The 17381-nt window shown below is 48.9% G+C and overlaps 1 protein-coding gene and 1 long non-coding RNA gene across 3 annotated transcripts; one reads left to right on the top strand and one right to left on the bottom strand.

Moving 5' to 3' along the window:
• Nucleotides 1-4162: 4162 nt before the first annotated feature.
• On the bottom strand, nt 4163-5099 carry LOC125753150 (uncharacterized). The gene is made up of 2 exons (XR_007404265.1): nt 4858-5099; nt 4163-4636 (listed from the first exon to the last, which is right to left on the bottom strand). It is a non-coding gene; the product is annotated as an uncharacterized LOC125753150 (long non-coding RNA).
• An 11-nt stretch (nt 5100-5110) lies between these two features.
• MRPS25 (mitochondrial ribosomal protein S25) lies at nt 5111-15834 on the top strand. Of its 2 annotated transcripts, XM_025449187.3 has the most exons (4): nt 5111-5385; nt 10724-10830; nt 14709-14796; nt 15465-15834. In XM_025449187.3, exons 1-4 carry the CDS (start codon nt 5252-5254, stop codon nt 15655-15657), a joined length of 522 nt encoding a protein of 173 aa, XP_025304972.1. In that variant the 5' UTR covers nt 5111-5251; the 3' UTR covers nt 15658-15834. The 2 variants fall into 2 exon arrangements, with proteins under 2 accessions (XP_025304972.1, XP_048954008.1); XM_049098051.1 differs by lacking the exon at nt 10724-10830 and having other exon boundaries at nt 5141-5385.
• Nucleotides 15835-17381: the final 1547 nt, after the last annotated feature.

Genomic DNA, 17381 nt, shown 5'->3' with positions numbered 1-17381 from the left:
GCCCCAGCTCCTATGTTAACTGTATGGCTAGAGCCTCTGGACAAAAGTCACTGGGCTCTTCATGGGGTAAATGTGGGTGCTGCTTCTGCCCTTATCCCCAGTTATTCCTGCAGTGTCGAGCAGATGAGTTGTTTCACACAAGAATAGCAAGACCTTTGGCTATCAACCTCATCTCATGCTCCAAGAAACGGAGTCTCCAAGAGGTTGAGGAACCTTATGGCTGCCATTTGTGCCAGGCACTGTGCTACCTTTTCACATATTCCCTATCTAGCTCCACCGGCAGGCCTGCAAGGTAAATATTTACCTGGCAGATAAAGAGGTCGGGAGAGGTTAGCCTGCCCGGGAGACACACAGCCAATCAGTGGTAGAATAAGGATTTAAAGGCTGGGCTGCCTGATTCACTTCGCCCTAAGTAGCAAGGATGGCTCATCTGGGTCAGGCACAGTGGGGGGCATTTTATCCATAGGAGGTGCCTTCTGTAGCCTTTAAGATCAAAACCTCTTCTGCCTGAAACTCTTCAGCATCCTAGGACAGTTTTTAAAATATTTGAAAGCGGAGGTGGGGGTAAGGTGAGGACATCACTCCACTTTAGAAAGGACTTCGGGTTTTGGCTCAGGCACACGAGGAGTTGGGAAGTTGTCACTCCTGCCCTCAGAAGAGAAAGCTGGACAAACAAAATCAGTGACTCTCCTTGGAGCATCAGAGAGCTGAATGCAGGGGAGACTGCTGCCTTGAAATCTGGAGAGTCAGAGCAGAGACCTGCTCACCTAGAGTGGAAGCCACTGGAGCCAGAGCTGGCAGGAACAATGGCGGGATGCTCAGGCTGACTGTGGACTAGTGTGGGAGGGGGCCACAGGCCAAGGGACACCTCCAGGAACCCCACCTGGTTACAGCTAATTGCTGAAAAAGATTCCCTGGTGGCTCTAGCAGGGGTGGGGAAGAGTAATCTTTGTAAAATAAACCCTGAGCGTTCCCCAGGGGGAACAGACTACCAGGGTCTAATACTACTCTGGGAAGGGCATTTCTCCCACGCCTTTTAAAAAAAAAAAAAAAAGTACTTTAGAAAAAAACTTGTTTCTATACATTCCACAACTCACTTTTTCTTTTAAAGATTTTTATTTATTTATTTATTAGAGACAGAGGCAGAGACACAGGCAGAGGGAGAAGCAGGCTCCATGCAGGGAGCCCAACGCGGGACTCAATCCTGGGTCTCCAGGATCACCCCCGGGCTGAAGGCGGCACTAAACCGCTAAGCCACCGAGGCTGCCCTCACTTTTCTTTTTAAAGATTTATTTGAAAAAAATAATAAAGATTTATTTATTTTAGAGAGGAGGAGGGGCAAGGGGGGAGTCTTAAGCAGACTTCGCTCTGAGCCCCACATGGGGCTCCATCTCAAGACCCCGAGATCACGACCTGAGCCTAAACCAAGAGTTGGACACTTAAATGACCGTACCACCCAGGTGCCCCCACTCACACACTTTGACACTAAATGTGTGGGGAGTTTTCCCGCACCAACCAGTTCTTTGACATCAGCTGGGTGTCCTATAAATTCACCTCTGTTCTGACACTATCTGGAGTTAGTGTCAGATCTCACACATTAAGGGCTCAGCCCCCAAGACTGCCCCTCACTTCAAATGCTCATCACAAGTATAAGTCTCTGGTACTTCTGACAGGCTATCCAGGTTCCCACAAATCTCTCCTTGGGTTTGATAATTTGCTATAATGGCTCGCTACATTACTGGTTAATTATAAAAGAATACAACTTAGAACAACCAAGATGGAAGACATGCATAGGGCAAGATATAGATAAGGGGCATAGAGCTGCCATGCCCTCTGTGGGCACACCACTCTCTCTCCCCCATCACTGATGTGTTCATCCTCCTCCAAGCTCTCCCAATCCCTTTGATTAGGGTATTTTTTAATGGAGGTTTCATTATATAGGCACAGTTGATTAAAATCATTGGTCATTGGTGATTAAACCTCCAGTCCCTCGCCCCTCCCCAGAGGTCAGAGGTTAGGGGGCTGGGGCTAAAAGTTCTGAGTAATCCTCTGTGGTAACCAGTCCCTCATCCTTAGGGGTTTTCCAAAAGCTCCCTTATTTGCATTAATAGTATGGTTAAAAGGGTCTTATAACAAAAGATGCTCCATTCATCTTCATTCCTTCAGAGCTCTTTCAGGAACAGGGACAAAACCAGATATTCTGACAAAAGACGCTGCATGGGGAGCCTGCCTGGCTGGCTCAGTCAGTGGAGGATGTGACTTTTTTTTAAGATTTTATTTTTTATTCATGAGAGACACAGTGAGAGGTAGAGACCTAGACAGAGGGAGAAGCAAGTTCCCTGTGGGGAGCGTGATGCGGGACTCCATCCTAGGACCCAGGGATCATGACAGAGCCAAAGGCAGAGGCTCAACCACTGAGCCACCCAGGTCCCCCAAGGATGTGACTCTTGATCTCGGGGTTATAAGTTCCAGCCCCACATTGGGTATAAAGATTACTTAAAAATAAAATCTTAAGGGGCACCTGGGTGGCTCAGTGGCTGAGCCTCTGCCTTTGGCTCAGGTCGTGATCCCGGGGTCCTGGGATCGAGTCCTGCATTGGGCTCCCTGTGAGGAGTCTACTTCTCCCTCTGTCTGTGTCTCTGCCTCTCTCTGTGTGTCTCTCAGGAATAAATAAATATATATTTTTTTAAAAAAGATGCTCCTATATTATCATTAAGGAAATTACAAGGCTTTCAGGAGTTCTGGCCAGGTGTCAGGAACAAAGACCAAATATATTTATTTCCTATTATGTTATAATATCACAGAATGGGATTAAGAAATACTTATGAAGGTCACAGCCGAGGGACACATGCCCACTAAATACTGAGATTTCATCAGATTATTGAATGCTTCCCCTCCCCCACTCATTACCACCACGCCAACAGAGCTCCAGTGTAACAGTGGATTACAGCTGGAAGAGCTTCAAGACACACACTCTGAGGAGTAACATCTAGGGAAAACCAGTCAAGAAGTGAAACAAAGACACTAGAGGTATCTGAAGCCTCTGGACCTACAGCTACAGCGAACATTAAACACAACTCAACTCCTAGCCAGATTAACATAGATCCTCATTCTAGAGGCTCATTAACCTCAATTCCCATGATCCAATAGTCAATATCGTCTGGCCTTCAATAAAGAATTACAAGCATGCTAAAAGGCAAGAAAAAAAAATACCAGTTTGATAAGACACAGCAAGCATCAGAACCAGACTTCTATGACACAGATGTTGTCTGTGTCTGTGTTGTCTTCTATGACACAGATGTTCAGACAGAAAATTTAAAATAACTGATTAATAAGGAGTGAATGGTAAAAATAAATAGCATGGAAGAACGTATGGGTAATATAAGTAGAGATAGGAAAACACTAAGAAATAGACAACAGGAAATGTTAAAAATCAAAAACACTAACAAATGAAGAATGCCTTTAATGGGCTCATCAGAATACTGGACACAACTGTGAAAGAATCAATAAGCTTGAAGATAGGTCTTTAGAAACTTCCCTAACTGAAATGCTAAGAGAAAAAAGAATGAAAAACAAATCTAGGACAAAACATCCCAAAACAATGTGACAATTTCAGAAGATGTAATATACATAACTGGAACACCAGGAAAAAAAAAAAAAGGAATAGGGCAGCCCGGGTGGCTCAGAGGTTTAGCGCCGCCTTCAGCCCAGGGCGTGATCCTGGAGACTAGGGATCAAGTCCCACATCGGGCTCCTTGCATGGAGCCTGCTCCTCCCTCTGCCTGTGTCTCTGCCTTTGTCTGTGTGTCTCTCATGAATTAAAAAAAAAAAAAAAAAGAATAAATGGAGAAGAAATATGAGGTAACGATGGCCGAAAGCCTTCCAAAATTAATGACAGATTCAGGAAGCTCAGAGTAGGACCAATATCACACAGGATAAATATAAAATATCTATACATAGGAATTTTTTAAGATTCATTTATTTTTTAGCTCCTGGGTGGCTCAGTGGTTAAGCATCTGCCTTCAGCTCAGGTCATGATCTCATGGTCCTGGGATAGAGCCCCGTGTGGGGCTCCCTGCTCAGCGGGAAGTCTACTTCTCCCTCTCCCTCTGCCACTCCCCACCCCCCAACTCGTTCTCGCTCTCATAAATAAACAAACAAATAAAATCTATACAAAAATCATTTATTTGAGAGAAAGTGTGCGTGAGAGGAGGGGCAAAGGAAGAGGGATAATCTCAAGCAGAGTCCCTGCTGAGCACAGAGCTCCATTTAGGGATGGATCTCAGGACCCTGAGATCATGACCTCAGGGGAAACCAAGAGTCAGCCTTAACCTACCCCGCGACGGAAGCCCCATCCATATGTAGATATATCTTATTCAAGCTGCATAAACCAAAGACAAAGAGAAAACCTTGAAAGAAGCCAGATTAAGAAATTATTTTACAGAGAAAACTAAGAGTTACGGCTACTTCTCAGGAACATGCAAGAAGAGAGGATAAAATCAAGTGTTGAAAGAAAACCCCTACCCACCTAGAATTCTGTATCTGGCAAAACTATTCTCCAAAACTGAAGGAGAAGTGAAAACTTTTCCAGATCTGTAAGCATACTTCGGAAATGCATCTCCTCTATCTTTTATTTCTGAAACAAATTGTAGTCCAGGGTTGTTAGGTGGGTAAACCAGGAAAGGGGTCGTTTCCAAACTTGCCTTTCCCCCTCCCTTTTGCAAATTATTTATTGTGATAAGTGTTAGAAACTGCACCCTGGAAACATTTTTTTTTTCTTCCCCCCCCCCCCCCCCCCCCCCCCTGCAAACATTTCATTTTGAATCCGGAGAAGCTGAGCGAGAGAAACGGGCTTACTTGACGCTGAAGCGCAAGTTAGTAGCCACTTGGCATCTGAACGCAGCTCTCCTGACTTATTTCCAGCTGTCATTCTGTTGTCTGAGCTTGAGCCTAGTTAAAACTATCTTCCCTGGCGGTGCGGGGGGATGGGGAGAGGCGAATTTACGGAGGGCGAAAAGCAAACGATCTGGGAAGGTGTTCTAAATCCGCGCTCCGCCCCTAAGCCGACGCAAGCCGGGACTACAACTCCCAAGCTGCTCCGCGGCGGGAGCGGAGGGAGACGGCCCCGTGCGCCTGCGCGGTAAGCGGAGACCAGCCGGGAGGCGAAGCGGAGCGAGGGCCGCCGGGCCTGCGCCGTTGGCTGCTGCGGGGCTTCTCAGCCGCTGGGCCCGCCGCCGCCGCCGCCGCCGCCATGCCCATGAAGGGCCGCTTCCCGATCCGCCGCACCCTGCAGTACCTGGGCCAGGGGGACGTGGTGTTCAAGGACTCCGTGAAGGTCATGACGGTGAACTACAACACGCACGGGGAGCTGGGCGAGGGCGCCAGGTCAGTCGGAGCCCTCGGAGGCCGCCCCGGGCCGCGCGGACCGGCCGTGCGCGCTGTAATGACGTGCGGGTGACGCTGAGCCCGGCGCGGCCCTGGGTGCCACCCGAGCCCGACGCGGGCCTCCTGAGTGGGTGCCGTTGGCCCCACTTCACAGACGAGGAGACTGAGGAGCAAGCAGCCTGCTCCAGGTTCCGCAGCAGGAAGAGGACCGCAGGGCCACGCTGTGCCAGCCGCAGTCGCGACTGAGGTGGGGGAGCGGAGGGCAAGGGCCTGTCCCCGTCCCCCATCTCCCCTCCTCTCCCCCGGCGGGGGACCCGGCCGACCGGGCGGACCCGGGAGGCCGGAGCCTCGGAGCCTCCTCGACCCCCCGCTACCTGTGCCTGGCGGGCGGGCGGTGGTGGTGGTGGTGGGGGGGGGTGCTGCGGCGCACGTTCCGCCCTGGATGGGCCACTTGCGCCTCGTCATCGGCCCCCGCTGCGATGTACCTACGTCCAGAGCCGCTGCGGGGATGCACTGAAGGAAGTGACGGCTGCTAGCCCTTCTGGGCCCTTCTGTGCGCCTCGTGGCGCGTGAGTGTCGGTCGTGCATTGTCCCATGTGACGTTCACGGAAGCCGCATGGTTTTCCCCGTCCTAGGGACGGAGAGACCCAGAGCTGTTAGGTAACTTGCTTGCCCAGGTACCACGCCGGCTGGTGAGTGGTGGTGAGTGGCAGCGGCGAGCCTGCTCCTCCACGGCAGGGCGCATCCCCCTTACAGTCCATTACGTCCGTCAGCTGTGCAGCCCCGGGCTCCTTACCCCGCCCCGCCTTCCCCACCTTAAACTCCGTGAGGTGGTTTTTCTACCTGGAGCGGAGCGGGAACTCCTCCAATGGAAGCTTAGAAACGTTTGAATAGAACCTTGGGCAGGAGCGGGGCTTGGGGCTTTGGGTTTTGGAGGTATCCAGTGTAAATGTACAGAGTGCCTAGTGACCGCTTGGCCCCGTGCTGTGAGCTGGGAATTCTGCAGTGCCTCATCCTTCAGAGGCTTTGGGACTGTGTGTATGGGGTGGATCAAAGTGGGGCGGGGGGAGTGCTTCCAGTAGGGTAAGGCCCCCCATGGTGGGGTGCCTTTGCTGTACAGCTGTTCAGGATAGCTGGGAGCTGCCTCCAAGCCACTTGTCCACGGGTGAAGCCAAGACCTTGTACCTGCTTGAATAGGATCAGCTGGGCTGAGGGCTTCTGGAAGACCTGGGGTGAATGGGCACCCAGATGCTCCTTCCTAACCCACTTTGCATCCCATTGATTCACACTGGGAGTCCGCAGAGGCTAGGCAGTACCAGGAAGGCGGGAGGCAGTCTGGGTGGGGCCCGCTCCAGTTGGAAAACGGGCACTATCAGGAGGGGCCATTCACTGCTTGGCTACAGCTTAGTTATGTGGGCTCCATGGAGAATTTCTGACTTGTCAAGAAGCCAGAAATTCAGATTTTTATATAGATCTCTGGTTTTTAAATGAGCAGTCTATCAAAATAGGCCTACAGGCCTTATCCTTGGATGTTCACATACTTTAATACCCTGGAGGGACATAGGAACCATGCAGCCATTCTGAGCTTCATTGTTCTGAATGGTAAAGGCTTGCCCTTAGGGATTTCGTGCCCTTGGGTTGGAGTCTACCTGACTTGCTCTTTCCAGCCCCACAGGCCTTTGCTTGTTCATGTGCCCTTGGCATTTCAACTGTCCCTCCCTGGATTGCCTCCATTCCAAGTGCCAGTATACAACCCTAGGCCAGCCATACTCTTGAGTGTCTGCTGGGTGTGTGAGGGCCAAGTCCCTGCTCACCTCTGCCAGATATTCTTGCCCTTCAGGTGCAATAAGAAAAGTAATAGCTGCTAGCATTTATTGAGTACTGTGTCCAGCCTGAGTCTTAGGATCTAGATGAATTTGGTAACTTGATAGTGACAGAAGAGTGTGGTTGAAGTCCAACGGCACATAGCCCTCGTTCTTTCATTTACTGGTTGTGTGACCTAGGGCAGTTTACTTACCTTTTCCGACCTGTTTGCTTAGTTATAAAACCCCACCCTGCAGGGTCGTTGTGAGGCTTCAGGTGTTAAAATGCCAAACAAGATGTCTGGCCATGTACAGCAGGTGCTCAACTAAAGGTTACCTATCATTATCAACTTTCTTCCCAGACTTCAAGAACCATTTACAGATTCCTCTCCAGGGGCACCTGAGTGGCTCATTTGGTTAAGCATTGGACTCTTCGTTTTGGCTTAGGTCATGAGATGGAGCCCCACATTGGGCTTTGGGCTTCCCACTCAGTGGGGAGTCTAGAGATTCTCTCTCCCTCCCCACAGTGCACTCTTTCTAAAATAAATAAATCTTTAAAAACAAAATACAAACAAAAATTCCACAGGAATTTTGGGTGTGGGCAGTTCCAGCATGGATATGCCCTGGTTTCTTTTTACAATGTTGGGATTGTCTGCTGTGGGGTGGGAATTGAGCAGAGATGTTGTAAGCCCAAGAAGGTAAATGCAGCTTTGGAGCTTCCAACCTTGTGTACTGTCATGATCAGCAAGGCTTATAGTAGGACTTTACCTCCATTCCTCCCCTAGAGGCAACAACTTTTACAACTCTAACCGTTTTATTAGAGTTTCCCTTACATAGTTAAATACCATATTTAGAGAGCTGTTTCTTCATTTTCTAGCTTTAGGCTTTATCTGCTGACTTGTCACTATGGGAGATGAGAATTCAGCTCTTTCCCCACCGTTGGCATTCCCTAAACCAGCCAGCCCATGCATATTACTCAGCTCTTCATCCTCCAAGTATGGTCGTTTCAGAATTTTGGTTAGAACAGTATTCAGTGTTTAATTAATACGACTTGGGCAGCCCCGGTGGCGCAGCGGTTTGGCGCCGCCTGCAGCCTGGGGTGTCATCCTGGAGACCCAGGATCGAGTCCCACGTCGGGCTCCCTGCATGGAGCCTGCTTCTCCCTCTGTCTGTGTCTCTGCCCCTCTCTCTGTGCCTATGAATAAATAAATAAAATCTTAAAAAAAATAATACGACTTTGCGAACACTATACACAGTTGAACCAACTACAATAGTATGATTATTTTTCCTTTTTGTTCTTGCAAAGCCTTTTGTTTTCCCTGGAGTTAATAATTGTCCTTGCTTTTGCTTTGTTTCACTTGCAGATTCTGCCGCAGTTAAGGAAGTTTCCCCAAGTAAATGGTCACACAGTTGCCTTCTGTTGATTATTAATTTCATCTTCTTAAAAGTGAATTACAATCCACTATGGACTTTTTGTCCTGCATTGGCAGCATCTTGGCATAAACATTGAGGCACCGAGCAGTAACTTGTCCTGGCTCAGACAGCTGAGAAGTGGTAGTAAAGCTAGATGATTATGTTTCTGTCCCATGTATCACTCTCACCTCTCTGCCATCTGACATGTGGGGCAGGATGGCAGCAGGAAGGAGAGGGCACATTTAAATTAGGATAATTTGGGGAACCTTTAATTAAGGGACTATTTACAGAAGTATGGGCAAAGGTGGGGAAAAGAAACCATAAGGAACAGTGCAAGACCTCAGGTCTAGGTTGAGGTGAGGGGGAGAGGGCTGCCTAATAGGAGCCTGGGACTCTGCCTTTTCCTTCCAGTCTTGCCAGCGCTCACTGTTGGCCAAACCCAACATGAAGTCAGAGGTCAGGAAAGCCCACCTCAGGGAAGCACTCACTGTTGGCCAAACCCAACATGAAATCAGAGGTCAGGGAAGCCCGGTCAATGTATGTTAGCCCTTGAGGATGGAAAGCAGATGGAGAGGGATCCAGATATTTGGCTGTGTCCTAATTAGTCCTCTCAAAGGATGTTTGTTGTTTCTGTTCCTTTGCTGTAACAAATAATGTCTTTGCATTCAAGTATGAAAATACCTAAAAGCAGTGAAATCACTAAGTCAGGATCTATGCTTTTTAAATTTTGCTAGCTCCAAATTGATCTCCAAAGAGGTTTAAACCAATTCTTAGGTGTTTCTTGCTTTCGGTAACTTGTTTTTTTGTTTTGTTTTTAATCTTCAGCAATTTAACAGGTGGAAAGGGATCCTATTTTAACTAACATGACTGTTGGGAAGGTATTGAGAATCTATTCATAAGATGATAGGCTATTTGGGTTTCTGCCTATTTGTGGCTTTTGTTGTTGAATTGTAAATCTTATTTTTAAAAATTTTTATTTATTTATTCATTTTAGAGAGTGTGTGTGTGCCAGTGAGTGTGCCTCATATGAGCTGAAATCAAGAGTTGGGCAGTTAATTGACTGAGCCACAGGATGGCTCAGTCACTCCTGGTTTGTAAATCTTATTAAATTTTTTTTTTAATTTTTATTTATTTATGATAGAGAGAGAGAGAGAGAGAGAGGCAGAGGCAGAGACATAGGCAGAGGGAGAAGCAGGCTCCATGCACTGGGAGCCCGACGTGGGATTTGATCCCGGGTCTCCAGGATCGCGCCCTGGGCCAAAGGCAGGCGCTAAACCGCTGGGCCACCCAGGGTTCCCTGTAAATCTTATTAATAATGTGTAAAACTTTATCAAAGGAATTGGCCTTTTGTTTTATGTTTTAGAAACATTTTTCTTTTGGTTTGGCAACTGTTGATTTTGTTTCTGGTAAATTTTGCCATGTAGAAGTTTTAAGGTGATCCTATTTATCTGTGTTTTAAGCCTAAGTTTAGGGTCTCCCTGCTCATAGATTGTAAAAATACTCTCTGGATTTGGTTTCATTTATTTTTAAATTATGGTACAATTTACATGAAGTGCACAGCTGTAAGTATACAGCTTGATTAGCCTCTGTTTATGAATGAATACACCTGTCTAACCACACAAACTCTGGGACATCTTATAGTTTTATGTTTATATTTAATCTGCTAGGTGAGTTTTTGGTTAGTGTGCAGTGTGAGGTAGGGATACAGATGATACAGATGTCTTTTACCTCAAGTGACAAACCATAAGTCCTGACACCTACTGTTCAGAGAATATACTAATAAATTCCTGACCGATCCTTTTCTCTGCTTGTTTGTGGGGCAGGTTCCCCTGAGGATCGGATGAAAGTTCTTGACATTCTCCCTCAAAAAAATACACAGGTGGGCAGCCCAGGTGGCTCAGCGGTTTAGCGCCACCTTCAGCCCCGGGTGTGATCCTGGGGTCCCAGGATCGAGTCCCACGTCGGGCTCCCTGCATGGAGCCTGCTTCTCCCTCTGCCTGTGTCTCTGCCTCTCTCTCTGTGTCTCTCATGAATAAATAAATAAAATCTTAAAAAAAAATACACAGGTGTACAGCATTTCAAGTCAACTGTGTTTCATAGGTTTGATTTCTTCCCTTTTGCAGGAAATTTGTGTTTTTCAACATACCTCAGATCCAGTACAAAAATCCTTGGGTACAGATCATGATGTTTAAGAACATGACGCCGTCCCCCTTTCTGCGGTTCTATCTGGGTGAGTGTGGTCTCTGCACAGGCCAAGAGGGTCTTTCCTCCTATCCCTTCCTCCCACCATAGTGCTTGAGGGATCTGAGATATGGGCTCTTGTAAACATCCCTCATTTCCATCATTGACTTTGGACCATAGCATACAGTGGTTTGGACTCTTCCCTCGTTGCTCCAGCCTCATCTCCTGTTGCCCCCACATCTTTTATGTGCCTCATACTGTACAGCTGGTTTTTCCAAATTCCCTTGCCACAGTTTGCTTTGATGCCTTGGCTCATGCTGGTCTGTCTGCTGGAAATCCTCCTGCTGCTTTGCTTATTGATTTATTTTTAAAATCTTTCGGAGACTCCACTTGGGCACCACTACCTTTAGGAAGCCCTTCTTGCACCCTTACATTGGCCCTTTCATATCTCCTCCAGCTGCCCTGTTAGGGCAGGCCACATCCTCTTGAGCAGCGTGTGTATCTGTGTGTGTCTTCTCTTGGCTGCTCACTTACACGATGCTCTCCTGTTCCCATGAGGAGCTGAGTGAATGTTTGTTCGGTTATACTGGGCTCAGTGCCTGGAAGTCAGACCAGATGTTTGGCCCAGCTCTCTACTCAGTCATTCTGACCCTGAGCGAGTAATATTCCCTGTGCTTTATTTCTCAGGTGAAGGTCCAACACCCGCCTTACATGGTTACAAGAACCAACTGAAACGTAGTTGGGAAATGCTTCAGGGAGCAGAATGCTATTGCTCTTAAATTCATTCACCAAATACATATGGGTGTTTGCTGGGCCCATGCACTGTGCCTGGGGTGTCAGGGAGCCCGAGAGGACAAGGTCTGCCCTCATAGAGATGATATCCTAGCAGGCGGAGACAGAAGACAAGAAACTTACCCATTCAGTGTCAGGGGACAAGTGCTATGAAGGAAAACTAGAGTGAGGTCAGGTGGCTGGAGAGGATAGTGGTGCTGTAGCAGTTTTGTGTATGTATTTTGTGTTTGCTTTTAAAAAATTAATATCAGGGACGCCTGGGTGGCTCAGTGGTTGAGCGTCTGCCTTCGGCTCAGGTCATGATCCCGGGGTCCTGGGATCAAGTCCTGCATCGGGCTCCCCAGGGGGAGCCTGCTTCTCCCTCTGCCTGTGTTTCTGCCTCTGTGTGTGTGTGTCTCTCATGAATAAATAAATACATTCTTTAAAAAATAAAAAAATAAATAATGAATTTCATTGAGGTATAATTTACCCATAATAAAACACCCTGGTCTTTTGAACATAAATTAATGAGTTCTGACACTTGTTACATACCCGTGTTCCCACTTTTTAAGTGATGATTCGGAGCATTTCTATTACTCCAGAAAGTCCCCTTGTGCTGCTTTCCAGGGAATTCTCCCTTCCCCCAGAGGCACCCACTGTTCGGACTTTTCCTCTTTTTTTTGTTTTTAAAGATTTTATTTATTTATTCATGAGAAACAGAGAGAGAGGCAGAGACACAGGCAGAGGGAGAAGCAGGCTCCATGCAGGGAGCCCAATGTGGGACTCGATCCCGGAACTCCAGGATCATGCCCTGGGCCGAAGGTGGTGCTAAATCGCTGAGCCACCCGGGCTGCCCGAGGACTTTTCCACTGTTCCAAACTTCGTGTAAATAGAGTTTCACAGTGTCTGTTCCTCTGTGTCTGGCTGTTGCTCCGCATGTTTTTGAGAGTCATCTGTTACGTGCATCAGTAGTTGATTTCATTTTTTGTGCCAAGGGCTGTTCCCCTGTAGGAACATTCACCCATATTGGGTTTTTGTTAAATAAATGCCAAGACAGAGTTAGAAGTAGATTTGTTGGCGATAAAGAGAGTTGGGAAGGCAGGGAAAGTCTTCAGACGGCAGAGCATGTCAGCCATCTCTGGAAGGAGCAGGAGAAGGGGGAGGTCTGGACAGGAGGTGCCCCAGATGGTGGCACAGGCCTGAGCCAGGTCGGGGCCACCCAGCAGGATGTTCCCGCAGTGCGCGCGGGGCAGGAGTGGCTGTGGCCGGGTCCTGGGCAGCCAGGCTCTGGGCTCACTGCTCCCCATGTGGGCCTCCATGGCGGTGGGGGGCTGTTTCTAGTTTTTACAATGTTGAATGTGTTTTATGACTACTGTGAAAAATATTTTAAAAAGTCATTTTCCAGGTGTTTGGTTACAAGTCTATAGAAGCCCAGTGGATTTTAGTGTGTGGGCCTTGTGTCTTGCAGCCTTCCTAATAAAGCCACTTATGACTTCTAGTAGGTTTTCTTTTCTAAATTCCTTAGGATTTTCAACACACACAGTCATTCCATCTGCAAATACAGTTTTACTTCTTTCCAATCTTTTTCTTTCCTTTTCTGTGTATTCATTGGCTAATGTGGCTGTAATATTTCGCTTTTTTTTTTTTTTTACCAGCTATATTAGGAAAGTTCCAGTTACTCTGCACCCTCACTGGCACTTGTATTACCCATTAAAAAAATTTTTTTCAGCCAGTCCAATATCTCCCTGTGGTTTTAGTTTGCATTTTCTTTTTTTTAATTTTTTAAAGATTTTATTTGACAGAGCACGAGCAGGGGGAGGGGTAGAGGGAGAAGGAGAAGCAGACTCCCCTCTGAGCAGGGACCCTAACGTGGGGTTCAGTCTCAGGACCTTGGGGTCATGACTTGAGCTGAAGACAGCTGCCGAACTGACTGAGTTGCCCATCCATGTGCCCCTTAATTTGCATTTTCTTAATGACTAATGGAAGAATATCTTTTCATGTGCTTATTATTAACTGTTGTAATTTTTGTTTTTAAATGTTTATTCAAATATTTTGTATTTTTAGTTGGATTGTCTTAAGGAGTTGTGAGAGTTCTTTATATAGTCAAGATACAAGTCCTTTATCAGATATATGTGTTATATTTTCTCCCAGTCTATGGCTTTTAGTACCCTTTCTTTTTTTTTAAAGTTTATTTTTAAACTTTATTTTTATAACTTTATTTTTAAACTTTTTAAAGCAAAGTTTATTTATTTTTAAGGCTCCACCCAGTGTGGTGCCCAAACTCATGACCCCGAGGATCGGGAATTGGATGTTCCACTGACTGAACCAGCCAGGTACCCTAGCTTTTAGGATCTTCTGAAATAGAAGTTTTAAACTTTGATGAATTTTATTTACTACATTGCTTCTTTAATGGACCATGTTTTTGATGTCATACCTAAAAAATCTTTGCCAAGGAGGCTAGGAAGACTTTTTATGTGCTCTTCTAAAAGTTATATAGAAGTTTTTTTTTTTTTTTAATTTTTATTTTTTTATTTATTTATGATAGTCACAGAGAGAGAGAGAGAGAGGCAGAGACATAGGCAGAGGGAGAAGCAGGCTCCATGCACCGGGAGCCTGATGTGGGATTCGATCCCGGGTCTCCAGGATCACGCCCTGGGCCAAAGGCAGGCGCCAAACCGCTGCGCCACCCAGGGATCCCTATATAGAAGTTTTTTATACATTTAGGTCTTTGATCCATTTCCATTTGTTTTCTTTTTTGTTTTCCTTTTCCTTTTTAATTTAATTTTTCTTAAAGATCTTCTTTATTCATGAGAGACATAGAGGCAGAGATACAGGCAGAGGGAGAAGCAGGCTCCATGCAGGGAGCCCGATGTGGGATTTGATCCCGGGACCCCAGGATCACGCCCTGGGCCGAAGGCAGATGCTCAACTGCTGAGCCACCCAGGCGTCCTGATAGTATGCTTTTGCATATACCTCAAATTTGCTCATGTTCAGAGAAATATGGAAAGGAGGGGTAGCATGGGTTCTGTAGACAAACGTATTTATCTTACCGTTCAAACACTGCACCACTAAAAGCAAACTGGTCACCGCCCTTTGAGGCTGAAGAGCCGCTGCATCCTCAGCCACTTTCTGTCCCCTTCCGTTTCCCATTTCTAGATTCTGGGGAGCAGGTCCTTGTGGATGTGGAGACCAAGAGCAACAAGGAGATTGTGGAGCACATCAAAAAAATCTTGGGGAAGAACAAGTGAGTTGCTGGGCCTGACCTGGAGGGGGGTGAGTGTCTCAACTCTGAGGGAAGGAGGCAGAAGGGCACTGGGGGCACACGCCAGCCGAACCCAGAGCACAGCTCCATCCAGCCTTGGTGCTCCCCACACCCCCAGCTGTGTGACTGTAAGTCAGTGAGCCTGGAGCCTGGAGCTGGGAGAGCTCTGCTGCCCTGGGCTGTGCACTAGGCCCTACAGGAAGCTGAGGTGCTATGGAAATTGGGGCGGTTGCAGCCACCAGTCTTTGAGACATTCCTGGGAGCTGCTGACTGTCTAACCCTGGGATGTGTTGGGATCTGGCCTTTCTCCACGTGGATGGGAAGAGGAAAGGGAGGGAAGCCAAGAAAGTGCCTCTTGGAGGAAGTGCACAGAGGCCTTCACAGGCCCCTTCCTCCTGCTGGTGCTGCCACGGAGCTGGGGCTGCCGGCAGCTGTGCTGAGGCCAGCCTGCTTTCCTGCTTTCCCGGCAAGCTGGGAGGCCTGTGGGGGGCGGGGGGGCAGGCTTTGGGGTTGAGGAGGGGTGAGGAGGCCAGAGGCACAGCGGAGCCAGGCCTCCTGGCCACCAGGGGTGCATGTGGCAAGAAGTGCACACCAGGTTGAGGCTCTGAATGGAGTTCCCACACCTCGCTGCTGACTGTTCTCTTTGGCAGGGAAACCCTGGAAGAGGAGGAGCAGGAGAAAAAGCAGCTTTCTCACCCAGCCCACTTCGGGCCCCGAAAGTACTGCCTGCGGGAGTGTATCTGCGAGGTGGAGGGGCAGGTCCCCTGCCCGGGCCTGTTGCCATTACCCAAGGAGCTGACCGGGAAGTACAAAGCAATGCTGACGGCCAGCACCCAGGACTGAGGCCCAGGCCACACCCTGGGAGGGTGTCCCTGGAGGGACTCTGAAAAATCTGTGCCATAAGACCGTCCCCTTCACACACCTGTGTGCAGTGACACAGGAGGGTCGGGGAGGATCTGCAGTGGAGCTGCTAGACGTGGGCTCTGCTCTGTCAGGCAATAAAATGCTTCCTGGTCTCCAGCACTGGCGTGAACCTGGTCTGACACACAGGAGAAAGGCCTGTGTGGGGATGGGGATGGCGGTCCAGGGCCACAGCCTGCTGACATCCCCTGTTGGTCCTGACGCCCTTTCCTGTTCTCCGTTGGCTTTGATTCTTCTTCCAGGCCCTGCTCAGGAGAGTCTGGAGCCGCTATGCTTGGCCTGCTAGGACCTGGCTGGAGCTACATGGTTGGCAGTGTGCCAGCCGCCTCCGCTCGGGCTCCATGGGCTTTTTCAGAAATCCCAGGGTAAGCCTCTGCGAGTGATCCCCATTTACGCTGAAGCCAGCCAAGTTTCCTCCGAGAGGCCTGGCTGCAGGCGTGCCAGCGGTGCCAGCGGTGCTGGGGGCCCTGGTGACAGGCACAGGCGGGGAGGCAGCTGCGGGGGCCGTTCACAGGTGGGTTTGCAGACTTCAAGGGCGGGGAAGACAGAGGGTGCTGGCTGGCCGAGACTTTGGGGCTCTGCTCTGCGGGCTGGTGTTGGAGGCTGCCTAGATCTGCCCTCCTGCTCATTCAGGCCTTACTTTGTAAGGTTTGGAAGACAGGTGATGTCTTACTGCGCGTCCGCCTCATTCCTTCCTCACGGGACACGGACCATACTGTCATTGAGTGATGCTGGTTACCTCAAGGCTTAGCTGGTCAGAAGTGAAGGACTGGCTGGGCCTGGGAGCTGTTGAGGCAGACACGGAGACTGCCCTGGGACACAGCAGCTGGCCACTTGCGGCCGGCAGGAGCCAGGGGAGGCCGGGAGGTAGCCTGCATGGTAAGTGGTGCAGAACCAGCAGGTTTTAGAGAAATGTTGGGGATCAGCCCATTATGTTGGGAGGGATCGGGCTCCTTTTACACTTGATGCCCGGGTTGTGGTTTACTGTGATTTTGTGCCAGCCTGGGGCTCAGGGGGACGGCTGGTGGGGCTGGGTGGGGTGGCGGGCAGGGTTCCGGGATGGCTGCAGGCTCACTAGGGTGGTGTCTGATGGCAGGTCCGCACCACGGCGCACCCTCCATTCAAATCCTTCCTGTCTTTCTAGTAATCCCACCCAGCTGACTACAGCTGTCGCCTGCCCAGTTGCCAGGGCTTTGCGGAGAGTTCCTCCTTTGGTCTGTCTGCACAGCAGGTGGGCCAGTGCCCGGGAAGTGCCCTTCCTGCCAGAGCCCACAGGGTGCTCAGACAGGTTGCTGAGCAGGAAGCAAGAGTGAGTCCTGTAGAGAGAAGCGTCTAGTGCCTGATGGGGGGGCCTATTGTTTGCAGACTTGAAATAAACACCACTAGGGGGCACTGTTGTCTCTTGAAATCACTGTCTTCTAAGATGGGTTTAAAATTTATGTAAATGGAAGGAAAGGGGACCCTTGCGTGGCTCAGTGATTGGGCGTCTGCCTTCGACTCAGGTTGTGATCCCGGGGTCCTGGGATCGAGTTCTGCATCGGGCTCCCCGCAGGGAGCCTGCTTCTCCCTCTGCCTGTGTCCTTCATGAATAAATAAATCTTAAAAAAACCCACAAACCTATCTGGTGCCTTTGGGTTCTGCCAAGA

This window comes from Canis lupus, chromosome 20, assembly GCF_003254725.2.
Source record: "Canis lupus dingo isolate Sandy chromosome 20, ASM325472v2, whole genome shotgun sequence".
Classification (NCBI taxonomy): Eukaryota; Metazoa; Chordata; class Mammalia; order Carnivora; family Canidae; genus Canis; species Canis lupus.
Note: the sequence above shows the minus strand (reverse complement) of the source record. Positions and strands in the feature narration are given on the sequence as shown.